At 44.6% G+C, this 19,172-nt stretch overlaps 1 protein-coding gene across 4 annotated transcripts; it reads left to right on the plus strand.

The window, feature by feature from the left end:
* Positions 1 to 152: 152 nt before the first annotated feature.
* LOC118358919 (trafficking regulator of GLUT4 1-like) lies at positions 153 to 14,416 on the plus strand. Of its 4 annotated transcripts, XM_052480227.1 has the most exons (6): positions 240 to 498; positions 9,427 to 9,500; positions 10,496 to 10,745; positions 12,447 to 12,733; positions 13,023 to 13,155; positions 14,069 to 14,416. In XM_052480227.1, the coding sequence occupies exons 3-6, from the start codon at positions 10,577 to 10,579 to the stop codon at positions 14,083 to 14,085; spliced, it is 606 nt and encodes a 201-aa protein (XP_052336187.1). In that variant the 5' UTR covers positions 240 to 498; positions 9,427 to 9,500; positions 10,496 to 10,576; the 3' UTR covers positions 14,086 to 14,416. The 4 variants fall into 4 exon arrangements, with proteins under 4 accessions (XP_035592824.1, XP_052336187.1, XP_035592822.1 ...); XM_035736931.2 differs by lacking the exons at positions 240 to 498; positions 9,427 to 9,500 and adding an exon at positions 153 to 233; XM_035736929.2 differs by lacking the exon at positions 9,427 to 9,500.
* The last annotated feature ends 4,756 nt before the right edge of the window (positions 14,417 to 19,172 follow it).

Consider the following 19,172-nt stretch of genomic DNA (forward strand, 5'->3'; position numbering starts at 1 on the left):
TACTATTTCCCCATCAGCAAAATAGACCCTGAGAGAAAAAAAAGTAAGGTTACGCGGGGTGAGAGAGAAAAGCGAGCGAAAGCATCCTATTGCATGTGCTGCGCCGACTTCTCCCTCTCTCCCCTCCTTTCTACCCGCCTCCGGGCATAGGAGTTTCCTGTCTCCCCCTCCCTCTCCTCAATCCTGCAGCGCCGTTGAACAAAAGAGAGAGAGAGCGAGAGCGAGATGATGAGGTAGCAACATAGCAAGCACAAGAGCGCAATTTGACATCCCCCGGTGTGGTCTGTAGCCTAATTTGACCGTTACCGTTTACCATAGCCTGTATCAAAAGAAAAAGACAATTCGAGGAATTCTGGTGGAGATTTTAATCGTAGCCTACTGAACACTTGTCATATTTTCTCTTTTTTACTACACGTTGCATTTACAGTAATATTTGGAATTGTGATCAAGAAAAGCAAAATGTTAAGGATAATGTTTCATGTCACTCAATAAGATCAGGTAGGCCTAGGTGGATAGCATGCGGTTTCTATGTGATTTAGTTCATATTTTGCTCTCTGTGGTGTACAGTAACCTATCTGTAGTGTACAGTATGCACTGCATGTGTGGTTTGAAGTGGGTGTGTCATCATTGTGTGTGCATGCAGACAATAGCGCGCGTGCATGTGTCTTTGTGTGAGAGAGAATGCACCAATAATTTGTTCATTCTGTATTTTACTCCTGTACATGAGAGAAAGACCAAGCGAGGCCAGGGAGAGGGTGCATGTGTATTTATCTCTCGCTCTGTGTGTGTGTGTGTGTGTGTGTGTGTGTGTGTGTGTGTGTGTGTGTGTGTGTGTGTGTGTGCGTGCGTGCGTGCGTGTGTGTGTGTGTGTGTGTGTAAGGCAGCCATGCATGTATGTCTGTAGGCATCTTTATTATGCATTCAGTTGTTTTCCAAACAGATCTATGTTAGTCTGCATAAGTCACGTAGCATTGTAATACATAATGTATCATCTTTACATAGAATTTGCTGGAATATACAGTGTTCCTGATTTTTTTGTTGAATTATATGTGCAATTCACCGCAAGTCCTTCTCCATATTCCACTCCATCCCTCTCGCGCACACACACACACACTCTCACACACAGGTCTAGGTGTGCCAAGATCACCTTTTCCGTGATGTGCTCATCCCCCTTTCCTCCACTCTCTTCTCTCCTCCATCCCCTCTTCATTCTAACCACATCTCCTCTACTATGTCAGTCTCACTACCTGCATGAATGGCAGATCTTTATATTTAAATGTCATCATAATGTACAATATTTATTATAATACCCATTACATTTCCTGTAGAAGTTCATATTTTCACAACATTCATCTTTGTAAAGTGGGTTGGGTGGTACTTAGATTAGATTTGATGACTCAACAACTCCTTTTAGCGAGGCCGAACCCTTTTTACAAATGACATGTACATCCTTAATTAGTTTTCAGCCAAGCTGCAGACCAGCCATTTGGTTTTTCGATAAAGCTGAGGGATGGAGCTGGAGAAATGTAACAGCTCTCAGATTTTTATTTACCTTTATTTAACTAGGCAAGTCAGTTAAGAACAAATTCTTAGATGGAGCTATGTTGAGCCCAAATGGATACACACAGTATACTCTAACAACCAGTGGTGGTTCTAGCTTGTATGACTTGTGCCATTCTGCACTAACTGGCATTTTTATTCAGACATTTGGAACAACACAAATAAATAATTATAACATTTAAAACTATAAAAATATAGAAATAAGACTCAAATATCAAAATAAGTAACCAAAGACAAATAGAAACAATATTGTGTTGATTTGGCACTCAAGCTTCAATACATTACCCATCCCCCAACACTGTCAACAAAGAGTCGAGACTAAACCAATTCACCTTGGTGGTGTGCAGACTGGTTTAATATTATTCTTAACGATTTCGCACAAACCAAAAAAAATGTAACAGTATGTCTATGAAACTGTATATTCGCCGTATTATCAATGAATTGTGGTTTATTTGGAATAATTTCGTAGTGTGACTGATTTTACTAATTGCATTAGTACTGTACAAAGTGGACTATTTGATAGATTCCCCGCTCCCCCTACCTTGGGCTTCCAGTGGGGAGACCTGAGGTCAACCTATCCCCTCCCCATCTCCTATTTCTGAGTGGGAGACCTTCCCAGCCAGTAGCCTGCCGAGCTCACAAACTAGAATCAGGGCGCCTACTCCGATAAGGTTAATTGACCCACACGGTGACATGATATCATTGACGTGACTTGCAAACGAGCGATAGAAAACCGGCAAGATGACGCCCTGGGCTGCTTGTGGCCTATACCTAAATCTGCCACTGCTAACAACCCAGTAAATTAAATGAAAGTATTTACAAGATAATGAATATTGAGATGGCAGGGTGTAGAAGTAAGGCCGGGAGTCAAAGGTACCTTGTCGGCAAGCGCACTGCACTTAACTTTTAAAGGTAATTGACGCTAGATAGCTGCATTCCCCTTTTGTTGGGCTTGCGAGATCAAGTGTGCCTAATATGTGTTGTCTCAATTAAATAGCCTGTAGGCTATGTGCATGGACGGATAAACCCGGGCAGTTGTCTTTTCAAGGAAATAAACTTCCGAAGTATGACAGGCTATAGTTTAGGCTTCTACTTTGTCTAGATATGAAGTATTGGTAACACATGTATTTGTCTCTGCCTGCTAAATGTTATGCAAAACGTAGTTCAAGTGAAGTGCAAGTGTCCAGTCTCCTATTCTATTTAACCCCAACTCTGGCTCTCTTTCAAACTATGTCTAGCCTATTGGCTGATATAGCCCAATAATACTGGTAGCCTAAACCTAATATAATGGACAACGTCACGTAGTGCCGAGCAATTAACTGAAATTTCGTTTTTTTTCTCAGATTATTAAACAACTAATTGACCAACGTAGGTTCAATTAAATCGTTCCTTTTTTTGTGAGCTCAACGCGCTGTTTCTCTAGAGAGAAATCATATCAAGCACGAGATATCAAATCAAAAACACTGCAGGGAATTTAGTTTTCAATAGGCAAATATTAAGCCAAGTTCAGCGCAGAAAATGTGGTAATTAACTACAATGACCAGAATCCATTGCGCATATTCTTCCTGGCAGACCCGCACAGACCGCAGGGGAGAGGAATGTAGTCAACACAGCAATGAGAGGGAGAGAGAAGTTCGGGAGGCATAGTTATACTACCCTAATTGATAGTTGTAGCAGTCTTGAAAGTATGCCATACCTACTTCGATGAACTACTAAAATAGTGATTATATCAGCTCTGCAGATGTGCAACAAAATTATTACGGGGAACTTGGCTTGTTTTTGGGAGCAGCGAGACAATGTTACACCATGCTCAAACCGCGCATGCGCAATTCTATTTTGTCCCCCACCAAACGCGATCATTGCACGCAGGCTGAAATATCAAAACAAACTCTGAACCAACTATATTAATCTGGGGACAGGCCGAAAAACATTAAATATGTATGACAATTTAGCTAGCTAGATTGCAGTCGCTAGCTACCCTGTCCTATTTAGCTAGCTGGCTTGCTGTTGCTAGCTCATTTGTCCTGGGATTTAAACGTGGCTATTTTACCTGAAATGCACAGGGTCCTCTACTCCCGACAATTAATCCACACATAAAACGGTCAACCGAATCGTTTCCAGTCATCTCTCCTTCCATGCTTTTTCTTTGGACTTTCATAACAAGGTGTATTACCACAATCGAGGGTACGTGGGTATATGCTTCTAAAAGCCTATGGGAGAGGCAGGACTTGCATCAACTTCAGAGTCACAAATAGAAGCAACTTCTATTTTAGCTCCTGGTAACGCAGACACTCAATGCTCACTAATAGGGGTGTTAACAAATTTGTGCACAAAACATGAGAGAAATAAGCTTTTTGTGCATATGGAACATTTCTGGGATCTTTTTTTTCAGCTCATGAAACTTGGGACCAACGCTTTACATTTATATTTTTGTTTGATCTATGACTTTTCAAATCACCCAGCAATGCTATCTAAAGAGTTAGCTCGAAGTAAATGTTGCAATTCTTCAGCCATTCCTGAACCTGCGACCAAAAACCGAAACAAGTGATGCAATGATTCTGTCTCTATGGCGGGTTTGAATGAATCCCAGCCTTTGTCTGTTCATTTACATTTACATTTAAGTCATTTAGCAGACGCTCTTATCCAGAGCGACTTACAAATTGGTGCATTCACCTTATGACATCCAGTGGAACAGCCACTTTACAATAGTGCATCTAAATCTTTTAAGGGGGGTGAGAAGGATTACTTTATTTATTTTATTTTATTTATTTAGGTATTCCTTAAAGAGGTGGGGTTTCAGGTGTCTCCAGAAGGTGGTGATTGACTCCGCTGTCCTGGCGTCGTGGGGGAGTTTGTTCCACCATTGGGGGGCCAGAGCAGCGAACAGTTTTGACTGGGCTGAGCGGGAACTGTACTTCCTCAGTGGTAGGGAGGCGAGCAGGCCAGAGGTGGATGAACGCAGTGCCCTTGTTTGGGTGTAGGGCCTGATCAGAGCTTGGAGGTACTGAGGTGCCGTTCCCCTCACAGCTCCGTAGGCAAGCACCATGGTCTTGTAGCGGATGCGAGCTTCAACTGGAAGCCAGTGGAGAGAGCGGAGGAGCGGGGTGACGTGAGAGAACTTGGGAAGGTTGAACACCAGACGGGCTGCGGCGTTCTGGATGAGTTGTAGGGGTTTAATGGCACAGGCAGGGAGCCCATCCAACAGCGAGTTGCAGTAATCCAGACGGGAGATGACAAGTGCCTGGATTAGGACCTGCGCCGCTTCCTGTGTGAGGCAGGGTCGTACTCTACGGATGTTGTAGAGCATGAACCTACAGGAACGGGCCACCGCCTTGATGTTAGTTGAGAACGACAGGGTGTTGTCCAGGATCACGCCAAGGTTCTTAGCGCTCTGGGAGGAGGACACAATGGAGTTGTCAACCGTGATGGCGAGATCATGGAACGGGCAGTCCTTCCCCGGGAGGAAGAGCAGCTCCGTCTTGCCGAGGTTCAGCTTGAGGTGGTGATCCGTCATCCACACTGATATGTCTGCCAGACATGCAGAGATGCGATTCGCCACCTGGTCATCAGAAGGGGGAAAGGAGAAGATTAATTGTGTGTCGTCTGCATAGCAATGATAGGAGAGACCATGTGAGGTTATGACAGAGCCAAGTGACTTGGTGTATAGCGAGAATAGGAGAGGGCCTAGAACAGAGCCCTGAGGGACACCAGTGGTGAGAGCGCGTGGTGAGGAGACAGATTCTCGCCACGCCACCTGGTAGGAGCGACCTGTCAGGTAGGACGCAATCCAAGCGTGGGCCGCGCCGGAGATGCCCAACTCGGAGAGGGTGGAGAGGAGGATCTGATGGTTCACAGTATCGAAGGCAGCCGATAGGTCTAGAAGGATGAGAGCAGAGGAGAGAGAGTTAGCTTTAGCAGTGTGGAGCGCCTCCATGATACAGAGAAGAGCAGTCTCAGTTGAATGACTAGTCTTGAAACCTGACTCATTTGGATCAAGAAGGTCATTCTGAGAGAGATAGCGGGAGAGCTGGCCAAGGACGGCACGTTCAAGAGTTTTGGAGAGAAAAGAAAGAAGGGATACTGGTCTGTAGTTGATGACATCGGAGGGATCGAGTGTAGGTTTTTTCAGAAGGGGTGCAACTCTCGCTCTCTTGAAGACGGAAGGGACGTAGCCAGCGGTCAGGGATGAGTTGATGAGCGAGGTGAGGTAAGGGAGAAGGTCTCCGGAAATGGTCTGGAGAAGAGAGGAGGGGATAGGGTCAAGCGGGCAGGTTGTTGGGCGGCCGGCCGTCACAAGACGCGAGATTTCATCTGGAGAGAGAGGGGAGAAAGAGGTCAGAGCACAGGGTAGGGCAGTGTGAGCAGAACCAGCGGTGTCGTTTGACTTAGCAAACGAGGATCGGATGTCGTCGACCTTCTTTTCAAAATGGTTGACGAAGTCATCTGCAGAGAGGGAGGAGGGAGGGGGAGGGGGAGGAGGATTCGGGAGGGAGGAGAAGGTGGCAAAGAGCTTCCTAGGGTTAGAGGCAGATGCTTGGAATTTAGAGTGGTAGAAAGTGGCTTTAGCAGCAGAGACAGAGGAGGAAAATGTAGAGAGGAGGGAGTGAAAGAATGCCACGTCCGCAGGGAGGCGAGTTTTCCTCCATTTCCGCTCGGCTGCCCGGAGCCCTGTTCTGTGAGCTCGCAATGAGTCGTCGAGCCACGGAGCGGGAGGGGAGGACCGAGCCGGCCTGGAGGATAGGTGACATAGAGAGTCAAAGGATGCAGAAAGGGAGGAAAGGAGGGTTGAGGAGGCAGAATCAGGAGATAGGTTGGAGAAGGTTTGAGCAGAGGGAAGAGATGATAGGATGGAAGAGGAGAGAGTAGCGGGGGAGAGAGAGCGAAGGTTGGGACGGCGCGATACCATCCGAGTAGGGGCAGTGTGGGAAGTGTTGGATGAGAGGGAAAAGGATACAAGGTAGTGGTCGGAGACTTGGAGGGGAGTTGCAATGAGGTTAGTGGAAGAACAGCATCTAGTAAAGATGAGGTCGAGCGTATTGCCTGCCTTGTGAGTAGGGGGGGGAGGTGAGAGGGTGAGGTCAAAAGAGGAGAGGAGTGGAAAGAAGGAGGCAGATAGGAATGAGTCAAAGGTAGACATGGGGAGGTTAAAGTCGCCCAGAACTGTGAGAGGTGAGCCGTCCTCAGGAAAGGAGCTTATCAAGGCATCAAGCTCATTGATGAACTCTCCGAGGGGACCTGGAGGGCGATAAATGATAAGGATGTTAAGCTTGAAAGGGCTGGTAACTGTGACAGCATGGAATTCAAAGGAGGCGATAGTCAGATGTGTAAGGGGAGAAAGAGAGTATGACCACTTGGGAGAGATGAGGATCCCGGTGCCACCACCCCGCTGACCAGAAGCTCTCGGGGTGTGCGAGAACACGTGGGCGGACGAAGAGAGAGCAATAGGAGTAGCAGTGTTATCTGTGGTGATCCATGTTTCCGTCAGTGCCAAGAAGTCGAGGGACTGGAGGGAGGCATAGGCTGAGATGAACTCTGCCTTGTTGGCCGCAGATCGGCAGTTCCAGAGGCTACCGGAGACCTGGAACTCCACGTGGGTCGTGCGCGCTGGGACCACCAGATTAGGGTGGTCGCGGCCACGCGGTGTGGAGCGTTTGTATGGTCTGTGCAGAGAGGAGAGAACAGGGATAGACAGACACATAGTTGACAGGCTACAGAAGAGGCTACGCTAATGCAAGGAGATTGGAATGACAAGTGGACTACACGTCTCGAATGTTCAGAAAGTTAAGCTTACGTAGCAAGAATCTTATTGACTAAAATGATTAAAATGATACAGTACTGCTGAAGTAGGGTAGCTGGCAGTGGCTGCGTTGTTGACTTTGTCGGCTAGCTGGCAGTGGCTGCGTTGTTGACACTACACTAATCAAGTCGTTCCGTTGAGTGTAATAGTTTCTACAGTGCTGCTATTCGGGGCTAGCTGGCTAGCTAGCAGTGTTGATTACGTTACGTTGCGTTAAAAGAACGACAATAGCTGGCTAGCTAACCTAGAAAATCGCTCTAGACTACACAATTATCTTTGATACACAGACGGCTATGTAGCTAGCTATGTAGCTAGCTACGATCAAACAAATCAAACCGTTGTGCTGTAATGAAATTAAATGAAAATGTGATACTACCTGTGGAGCGAAGCGGAATGCGACCGGGTTGTTGAGTGCGGAAGTTCTATTCAGTAGACGTTGGCTAGCTGTTGGCTAGCTAGCAGTGTCTCCTACGTTAAGGACGACAAATAGCTGGCTAGCTAACCTCGGTAAATTAAGATAATCACTCTAAGACTACACGCTCTAAACTACACAATTATCTTGGATACGAAGACAGCAAAGACAACTATGTAGCGAGCTAACACTACACTAATCAAGTCGTTCAGTTGAGTGTAATAGTTTCTACAGTGCTGCTATTCGGTAGACGGTGGACGTTTGCTAGCTGGCTAGCTGCTGGGCAGATAGCAGTGTAGACTACGTTAGGACGACGAAATACGAAGTTGCAATAGAAGTGCTGACTGTTTCACTTTGTTGTCCTCTTTCTTTTCCTTTTCTTCTGTCCTTCTTTTGTCCTTATTTTGTCTTCCTTTCTTCTGTTAACTAGATATTTTTTGATATTTTTCTGTTCGATACGGACTGATCCTTATTACGTCTAATCCTCACTCTAACCCTTATTCAGAACGACAAGAGGGTTGACAGAATTGTCTTATGTCAGATTTGGTCAGTCAAGTGACTGTGATATGTGGTTGTCTAACTTAGCTAACTTAGGTTGTGTAACTTATGTAAGGGAATAAGGCTACGTAGGTGTGATGTCACCTGTCGGAAGACTTTGGTCGCATTCCAGGCCGACTACATTGCAGAAGTTGCGTTATACCAATCAATGGCTGCGTGCCATGTCATCGACTGGGCATTCAGGCATTAGATTGTTCTATTATATGATGTGGTTAGCAGATATTTAAAACACCTATCAAGGCGTTGTGTAGTTAGACCTGGAAACAATGACTGAGAGAGGTATGCAGATAGGAGGGGTGTGGCATAAAGGTTCGAGGGGGTGGGGCTTGGTGGGTGTGGCTTATCTTGAGGAGTCAGATACTTCATGACATCCTACAAGGGAGCTCATATTTTTACAATTCCTGTCATGGTCAACACCTAGATATTGTGGCATTATAACCAGGGGTTGGAACCACATAGATCAGATTTTCTTTTTACCCTGTTTTTTCAACCCGTCCAGTTGGCAGCGGCAATACACCTTTTGGGGTTGTAGTCTGCCATTTACAGCTGGCAGGCACATGCTGGAATATGTTTCTAAGTGACAGAGTGAGGGCTTTTCATAGGCAGTTTGTTGCGATTTTTGTGGGACTGGAAACAAAAATCCCGGAGCTTAATAGAAAGTTATTAACCATTTACCATGCATTTAAAATAATGGTTCTGTTACGGAATAGTATATATCACTTTCGTTTTTGGTTTGGGTTTTGTTCCTCCAATAATTTAACATTGTGGGTCTTCAGTCATAGCCAACTCCTTGCTGTGTTATTGCTTTATTGTATTGCATAGTTGTAACAAACATGTTCTCTTCAAAAAATGTCCTCTCTTTGAAGAACATCTATCACATTCCCAGAGGCTGTCATACCTATGTGGAAAGATATTCTCATCTGTCAGTCGGTTGCTACCGGCAACAGTGTATTATTAACAGAGCAGGTACAATGTTTATTGGCAGTAGTCTCTATGGACCATACTGGTTACATCCCAAAAGGTACCTTATTCCTTACAGTATATGCCTTCAGAAAGTATTCATACCCCTTGACATATTACACATTTTGTTGTGTTACAGCCTGAATTCATACCCTTGAGTCAATACTTTGTAGAAGCACCTTTGACAGTGATTACAGCTGTGAGTCTTTCTGGGTAAGTCTCTAAGAGCTTTCCACACCTGGATTTTGCACCATTTGCCCATAATTTTTTTCAGAATTATTCAAGCTCTGGTTGTTCATCATTGCTAGACCACCATTTTCAGGACTTGCCATAGATTTTCAAGTATATTTAAGTCAAAACTGTAACTCAGCCATTCAGGAACATTCACTGTCTTCTTGGTAAGCAACTCCAGTGTATATTTGCCTTGTGTTTTAGGTTATTGTCCCACTGACAAGTGAATCTCCCAGTGTCTGGTGGAAAGCAGACTGAACCATGTTTTCCTCTAGGATTTTTCCTGTGCTTAGCTCCATTCTGTACATTTTTTTTATCCTGAAAAACTCCCTAGTCCTTGACAATTACAAGCATACCCATAACATGATGCAGCCACCACTGTGCTTGAAAATATGGAGAGTGGTACTCAGCAATGTGTTATATTGGATTTGCCCCAAACATAACACTTTGTCTTCAGTACAAAAAGTGAATTGCTTTGCCAAATTTTTGTAGTATTAATTTAGTGTCTTGTTGCAAACAGGATGCATACATTTAAAAAAATGTATTCTTTACAGGCTTCTGACTTTTCACACTGTCAATTAGGTTAGTGTTGTGGAGTAACTACAATGTTAATGCAGCCTGAGTTTTACACTGTTTTAAAGTCACCATTGGCTGAGCAGTTTCCTGAGCAGTTTCCTTCCAATATGGTCCCTGGATGTTGCTGACCCGCCCCTCAGATGATTAGCTGACTACGATTTGGTAAAATGTCAAGATTGATCTAAGCAGTCCCCCAATGAAGAAAGCCATAGCTTCCTGGCTGGTTCCTGGTATACCTGTATAAACATTTTATAAACAATAGACTATAGTATATGGTATGGTTGATCAGAACATTGCATGATCTGTAAGACTTCCATGCTAACAAACTGGTCATTTGATAACACCACAATGCAAGTAACAGTAAAATGTATTATGTTCCCGATTTCCCCCATTCATTTCAGTTGAAGAAGATCAAAAGTCCAATCAAGACCAATCATCAAAAAGGCCCAAACTACCAGTGAAACAACTGTCCGCATTCCGCCATGTCTTCCAACACCAGTGCTGCCCCCAGTGGAGCGGAGGGAGAACAGCAGCCAGAGCAGACCATCACCTCCCAGCCAACCAGCGCTGAGCACCAAGAGACAGCCCCTGACTCCAGCCAATCGGAATCCAAAGACCACTTGGCAGTAATCAGCGAGAAGATGGAGACCAGTAAATAAATATTCGACAACCTCCCCCATATCGTCCTCCACCCTCCCCCTTCCACCCTCTCCTTCTTCTCAACCCTATCCATCCCAACTTACAATTAACATCCCTCTCAACACGTTGAGCTCATCTCTGTTGTTGTGATCTACAACTCTACGAATGTTTATGTTCTAGAGCTGTCCCCTCACTTCCCCTTCTCATTTCCCTGAGTGTCTGGCCCTGTCTGTCCAGGAATCACTTAAGACAGATGCATGATCTACAGATAGCTGCCTTCTCTTCAGCACCCTTTATTTTTTCAATGGCTCAATCCCCACCTCCCTTCTCTAGTCTTTCAATTACACCCCCCCCCCCAAACTAAAAGTCAATTTAGGTTATTGGCTTGACCAGACAATACGTCAATCCCTTGTGCCCTTAAAAAAAAGAAAGTGCAGTAACTGCAATCAACTGTGATACTTTACACTCTGACTGCAGTATGTTTTTGTAAGGGGTTTCAGAGCCTTTTGAGAATTGTACAAATATATTGATTAATTACTGTTGTTGTGCAGCATAGTTCAACAAGTGTGTCAATAACGGGATACCTTCAGATTAAAAATCAACACGCTCTAGAACAATTTTGAACTAATTCATTTCCTCCTAAATGAAGGAGAAGCAAGAGAGAGAGCTCTAGATTACACCTATCTATACATCAATGGCGATCAGTGTCATCATGAGCATGGCCTTATTTCTATTACATTCTATTGTCATTCATATTCCATTCACCCAGTTCAATGTAACAGCGATAGGTTTAGGCTACTATATGATACTCTAATTTTTCCAATACCCATCATGAGGTTGCTACAACCTCGTCTATGAATGACAGTTTACAATGTAGGTGCACACAGGTTGAGAGAAACGTTTGAGGAGATAGACCGTATCACATGGACAGACAGTGAACCATTCAATACCGCCTTGCACACTCTTGCCTGCATCGAGCTGATATAGGGTGTAATCATTAGTCCAACAGTTGCAAACCAGAGTATGTTTATCCCCATTTTATTCCGTTTAAGAAACGTTTTCTAACAGAATTTGCAGAATGAATACACCCCTGATCACGCGTAAACACAGTTCACTTTCATAACAGCCATATATCATAACAGCCAACAGCCATAACATTCCTTCTCGCAGCTATTTGCTCTCCTCCTCTGACCTTTTCCCTTCGCCTTACCAGGCGAAAAAACCTTTCCAAGCCAAACCATACTATAAACGCTACACACAGCCTACATCATTGTCACCATATTAGCTAAAGTAACATCATAGTCAACATAGCTAATATAACTAACGCGTTTGTAAGCCAGCTACAATTTTGCAGTAACGTTACAGTGTACAGTCACTAGTAATATGAAAGCAATCAATCCAGTGAGATTTTAAGTGACAAGTAGATTTTGCACCACTCAAAACACAGGAAATAGATGGCTGAAAAAGACAGATCCTCAGGTGAGCGGGCCATGTACGTTGCTAATGGCAGCTTCTTGGCACTGTTGCTGGTTATCTGACCGTTCAGAATCATAACAACACACACCTTCCAGCCAACCCATCTATAAACGTTGAATAATGTCAGGATTCCCGATTTTGGTGACGAAACAATGAGGACATTCTCTCGTTCCTTCTTCCTCCCTCCTTTTCACCCTCCTTCCCTCTCCTTGCCTCCCTATACCCACCCTACTACAGGTAATGGAATGTGTGCTGCCGACTTCTCGCCCACATCTTCCATCTCGTCCCCAAAGCGACTGCAACACGCCAAACCAACCAACGGCCGGGCGCGGAAAGGAAGCCGCTCTGGGTCCCTGCTGGGTCATGGGGCAGGGTCTCCCAGGCCTTCCATCAGCCGTCAGCCCAGCACCGTGACAGAGGAGGACGACGGCAAGCCCCCTAGAGACTACCTAATTTTGGCCATCCTGTCCTGCTTCTGCCCCTTGTGGCCGATCAACATTGTGGCTCTCGTCTTCTCTGTTATGGCGAGTGGAACTTTTAAGTAGTTGACATGTGGTTTGTAAGTGTTGTCTGTGAAGGAATGCGTGCGTGCGTGTGATATCTAAGAAACACCACAAAGAAGAACAGCTAAAAACAGTGGTTGGCCGCTTGTGTGTTAGTGATCACCTGCTGGGAAATGAACAGAAAATGATGGCCAATGTTCTGGTCAGAAGAGATGGGATTGCCACCCACTGCTTTTAATCTATTGTCTTCACAGTGTGTTTTAACCAGCATTTTGTAACCTAATCAATAACATTTCACCCTATTCTCCAGTCGAGGAACAGCCTGCAGCTGGGGAACATAGACGGGGCGCGGCGTCTGGGCCGGAACGCAATGGTGCTGTCCATCGTTTCACTAGTTGGCGGGGTCATCATCATCATCGCAGCCATCGTCTTAAACTGGGGAAGTGAGTGGTCAAAGTGGCTGAGCTCTCAAGTTCTTGTTGTGGTGCCATTTTGTGTCTGTCGTTACTTGCAGCTTTTGTCTGTTTGTTTGTGTGTGTTCTGTCTTGCTTTTGGTCATGTTTGTGCTTGATTTTTGGTGGTTGGTTAGGTTAGTGCCCATTGTTGTACCTTTGTTTAGTTTTTTCCCCCACATATTGGCCCGGGATTCAATCTGATTGTGTCAACAACGCTCCATTTAAAGGTAATTTCCTATTGAGTCGACATATGCCGAGTTTACCGTTAATGCAATCGATGGATCATTGCCTTTAAAAGCTGCATTGTCTACAAATGCGATCGGATTCAATCCCAGATTTTATTTTTGTGCAGGTTGAAATTTATTGGGAGGAATCTTGTCCAGGAGGCAGAGCTGAGCGGTTTCCACTAGATGGGCCAAAAAGTCAAAATGGCTATATTGTAAAAAAGCAATGAAAAAAATGTAAGGTTAGTCTTAGGCATGAGGTTAAGGTTAGGGTTAAAGTTAGGGCAGTGCCAGTTTACAGAATGGGAACACAGGGCACGTGCCCCTGGGCCCCCGACCTCTAAGGGGCCCCCAACCAAATTATTATTATTTGTTATTTTATTTTGGGTTTGGGGGCCAAAAAGATAATTGGGAGGGGTGGGGGGCCCCAGGAGGTCGGTGCCTGGGTGTGGGTTTAAAATCTGAGTTTATGACTTTGTGGCTTGGCCAGCTACCCTGCAGAGCTGCCTCCAGGACAAGATTCATCCCAATAAATGCCAACCTGCGTTTGATGTGTCTGGTTCCTAATTTGCGTCCATCTGTGGTTGGTTTGAGTTAGACCGTTTTCAGTGTTTGTACTGTATAACATTATTGATGACATTTTTGCAAACACCCTTGTGCTTTCTCTTTATTATTAGGTATAATAAAATCCTGAGGGTCACCATGGAAACCAGGAGCAAGATCACAAGACAAGCACACCAACAACCATCCCAACCAGACTTTTCCCCTCTCCTACGATCAAAACACTATTCTACAAAAGCACCTGCAACCTACAGCATACCCCTTGGACCCCTTTTTTGCTGCACTATCATGTATGGCCTGTAATATGTTCTCTGAAACAGATAGACAAGTCCGTCACCTCTACCTCCTACACCTCCTACACCTTCCACCAGTGGTGTAGTGCAGGGTAAACGTACGTAAACGTCGTTTACACACATTTTGCTCCTGTGTTTATCCACCTTTTGCAGACAAATGCATTGAAAGTATAGGGGGCGTTACTTTATTGACCGTCAACGGTGATCAGGAGTTACAGTACCCATCTATTTTTTGACCACTCGTCACTGGCTGCCACCATCACTCAGAAGGTCGAAGGCTTCAGGTAGAACAACACTGAGGTGGGATAGACAGCGACAAACAGACTGGTTCCTCTGAATGAGAGAGATGCGTCTAACGAGTCTAACTCTGGTCAACGATGCCATGATCTCCTGCTTGCCTGAGTCTCAGAATGTATTTAAAGTCTCTGCATGATTTTCCGGGATCAGGCTGCTCCTCACAGGCTGTTCCTCCCAGGCTGTTCCTCCCAGGCTGCTCCTCCCAGGCTGCTCCTCCCAGGCTGCTCCTCCCAGGCTGTTCCTCCCAGGCTGTTCCTCCCAGGCTGTTCCTCCCAGGCTGCTCCTCCCAAGCTGTTCCTCCCAGGCTGCTCCTCCCAGGCTGTTCCTCCCAGGCTGTTCCTCCCAGGCTGCTCCTCCCAGGCTGCTCCTCCCAGGCTGTTCCTCCCAGGCTGTTCTTCCCAGGCTGTTCCTCCCAGGCTGCTCCTCCCAGGCTGCTCCTCCCAGGCTGTTCCAATGTGACAAAACACAAAGTGTCTCTATTGTTGCCGGAAAGGACATCTGGTTTTCTCTGTAATGTTATTATTTCCTTCCACTGAATCATTAATCTCCAGTCAGTCCACACCTCTGTAACACAACCAAGGGATCCTTTTAACTGTGACGCCAAAACCAGCCCACCCTATAGGATCATGTTAAAGATGGCAAAGGAAGAGTTAGGGAGGGAGAGGGATGGTGAGGGAGAGGGATGATGTTGATGGGGGGGGGTTCTTTTTAGTTCTGAATTTGTTCCAGATTGTTATTTTCTGTGAAGGGAGGGAGGAGGAGGAGTTAGAGACAGATGGTACCATCTGTACTTTAATTTAGGGACAAACCTGGGGTCTCCATCTCTTTGCTTCGTCATTTTCGTTTAAAAATAACTGGAATCTGGGGAGAATGAGCCACTCTGGGTTTGGGATTGAGGCTGGGCTGGTAACTCATATGCACTCTCAAACACACTATCTTACACCCCTCCCCACACGAGCACATGCACACACACGGACACACACACAATCATCCATACACATAGTGTCAGAATGACTGATTCTCATTGGCTGAGAGAAAGAGGGAGATAAAGAACAGGAGAGAAGAAGAGGGAGAGAGGGAGGGGAGGATTAGGGATAGCTGCATGGGCTGCAGTCCTTTGTTTGGCACAGATGGCGGCACAGAGAGTGTGTGTGTGTGTGTGTGTGTGTGTGTGTGTGTGTGTGTGTGTGTGTGTGTGTGTGTGTGTGTGTGTGTGTGTGTGTGTGTGTGTGTGTGTGTGTGTGTGTGTGTGTGTGTGTGTGAGAGAGAGAGATGGTGTGGTGCTTGTTACTGATGCTGGATAAAAAGTCTGAGGATACTAGACTGGAAAAACGAACAGAGCAGAGCTGGTTACAGAATAAACACAAAAGACAAGCGGTAATTTTAATTTTGTTGCTTACTCTTCATTTCCCCCTCTTCTGTCCAGTATCTACCACCATATTATCTACCATTTATTGGTAACGTTATTTATTAATTCTACCTTTATTTTAACAGGGTGTCCTATTGAGACCAAGGTCTCTTTTGCAAGGGAGCCATGTAATCTCACAATTACACAACAACAATGTTATGACAGCCTGCTTGACAGTATTTACACAGTTCTAAACATAGTCTACCATCTCTGGTCAGTTGTAATCCATTCCTCTCCCTTCAGTATTGCAAATATATTGCCCACTTTACCTTTCACCTATCTAATATGTAATTATCTTTAATGGTTGCCTCTTTTGTTAAAATTCTATGCAAATACCTTGCTGGGGTATTTGGTCAGTTGGTACTCCTTCTCCACCGTGGTCAGTATCAGCTCCTATGTGCTTAGTGTTTGCCCTTGTCTGGTTGTTATTCACAAAGCAGAATGACCTCTTCTCCCTTTGGAAGTCAGTCAGTGTGTCACTGTGCCAAAGCCTGGAATGTGAGCCAAGCCACGTACAGTAGGGGCCAGGCAGTCTTTGGCTTGACTCCGGCTAAGTGCTCTGTCGGTGTGTGTGAGAGAGAGCGAAAGAGTGTGAGAGAGAAATGCAGTGTGTGTGTGTGTGTGTGTGTGTGTGTGTGTGTGTGTGTGTGTGTGTGTGTGTGTGTGTGTGTGTGTGTGTGTGTGTGTGTGTGTGTGTGTGTGTGTGTGTGTGTGTGTGTGTGTGTGTGTGTGTGTGTGTGTGTGTGTGTGTGTGTTAAAGATAGTCTTTAAGAGTGTGCGTGTGTGTCTGCCCCTGGATGCTGTTTTTATGGAGAAGCAGGTGAGTCAGTCCCCTCCCACTCAGTTTAAAGGTATCATATTCTACTTGGCACACACATTCCCTTCACTTCCCGAGCCCAGTCCCCTGTGCATGTTTACAGTATCGTTTACAGTGTGTTATACTTAGGAGTTTAATGGAGGATAGGTTAACTCTAATGCTTTTACACCAAGGACATCTTTATGTAGCTGAGAGACTTGTTGACTTGTGCAGCGCATTGTAAATAAATAATATGCATATTTATTTGCCATGATGACACATGATATTCACGTCCAAAGTTGACTTTTTCACTTAGATTTGTTTGAGTAGTCAAGAATAATCCATGTCAATTTGTTATTTTGTGACTCTGCTCCACCCGACCGTTTTGTAAGCACTTCCTCCGAACCACCCGTGAAGGCTAGACTAGCTACCATAGAAAGGCAACAATAAGGTTGAAAACCAAAGAAGGTTTCCCATTGGGAATGACGAGTGAGGATGTTCCACTCTGACAGTGCCAGGGTTTGAGGTTTGGAGGGGTAGTGAGGGGGTGTGTCCCAATAATATTGCATTTCTACTGAAGTGTACACTCGTTCACTACTTCCAAAAAATATAAAAGCATTGGATTAGTGGAGGCATGCAGGGTTGGAAATAAAGCTTTTCGTCCACCAGCCACAGAAAACACGCGCACACACACGCACACGCACGCACACACACACACACACACACACACACACACACACAATGTCTTCTACAGCTAACCATGTGGGGACACACAATTCAGTCCCATTCAAAATCCTATTTTCCCTAACTTCTAAACCTAACCCTAACCTGTACTCTTACACTAACCCTAACCTTAACATTAAACCCCCTAGAAATAGCATTTGACCTCATTGGGACTAACAAAATGTCCCCAGTTTTTGTTTGTTTAGACCAGAAGTCCCCACAAGAATAGATAAACACACACACACAATTTCAAAATAATTTTTTACATGTGCGCTTTGTTGAGCAAAAACAAAACTTCTCCCAAATGCTCTGTGTGATCAGCCACCAATGTGGCTGGTAACAATAGACATTCTACCAGCCAATGCCAAAATCTGGTGGCTGTTTTTTTCCCCCACCCTGAAGGCATTGGCTAGAGGCAGTTTCTACAGTATTTATTGTACCAGTTATTTTCAAATCAGTGAAGGGAACTTAACAAGTGCACACTTTGGGAGGAAGGAGAAGATATTGTCGAAGTCTCCTGTAACCCCATTCACGCCAAAAGTGTTGCATGTCTGTTTGTACTAACCACATATGCAAAAATGTTTTCAGCTGAAAGTGAATGCTGACTTTTGGCTTCTTTTATTTCCATTTCTCAGTGGTTGTGCACAACTATGGATATTTAACCTGCTTGCACTATATTGTAGATGTATGTATATATTTATTTATATACCTGGTTATGCCTTTGGTTTGATATGGACTGTTATTGAGCTATTAGTGCTATTGTTTGTAGCACTAGTTATTTCACTAGTGTTACTATTGTCATTGTTATGGTTACTATTTTTATTTTCACTGTTATTTCTACTAGTGTTGTTGTTCTCTTGATGACATTACACGAGAACAGCAGGAAACAATGTTCGATAATGGCCTTCGCTGTTATTCAACCGGTTGATTGTGAGCTTCCTTGACAAGAAAACTGCTCAAAAAAAAAAGCATGTTTACAGTTAGCTATTTACACAATTCATATGCTTCGACGGTAGATACCTTGTGTGATTACAACGATCATGACCAACCAGTTCATGAGATAATTTATATGCAGACATAAATAGTCTTTCAAGCCACCAGGTGAGTAATCTCCACCTTTTCTTCATGTCTTCTTAGTCATTTCCTATTCATCTCTCAGGTCTTTCTTTCTCCTACTAATTCATTCATTCAGAATTATTCCCAACCAATGAATGTTCTTCTTCGCCTTTTTATTTTCTATAGGTTTATTATTATATTGTTATATTCTATTTAGCAGACATTTTTATTTCAAGTGTTTTTTACAGGCATGCGTGCATACGTTTCTATATATGGTTGGGAATCGAACCCACATTCCTGGCATTGCAAGTGTTATGCTCTACCAACTGAGCCATACAGGATCACTTTACAATTATCTATTTGCTCCCGTTTCACGTTTGTTATGTGCTACTTCCTGTCCAATATAATCTATATCCTGTTTGATATGTTATCTCTTTGGAGAAGGGATCTTGGGTAACTCCCAAATGGCACCCTACTCCCAGGGCTCTAGTCAAAAGTAGTGCACTATATAGGGAATATGGTGCCATTTGGGAGGTATCCACAGACTGCAGCACCGGTGGTTCCAGACCATTGGCCCACTTAGTTAATCAGTGTTGTTCTTCTTATTGTCGTTGGTTACGGATCTATACTATAATCCTGAATCAGAC

Source organism: Oncorhynchus keta, chromosome 26, assembly GCF_023373465.1.
Source record: "Oncorhynchus keta strain PuntledgeMale-10-30-2019 chromosome 26, Oket_V2, whole genome shotgun sequence".
Lineage (NCBI taxonomy): Eukaryota > Metazoa > Chordata > Actinopteri > Salmoniformes > Salmonidae > Oncorhynchus > Oncorhynchus keta.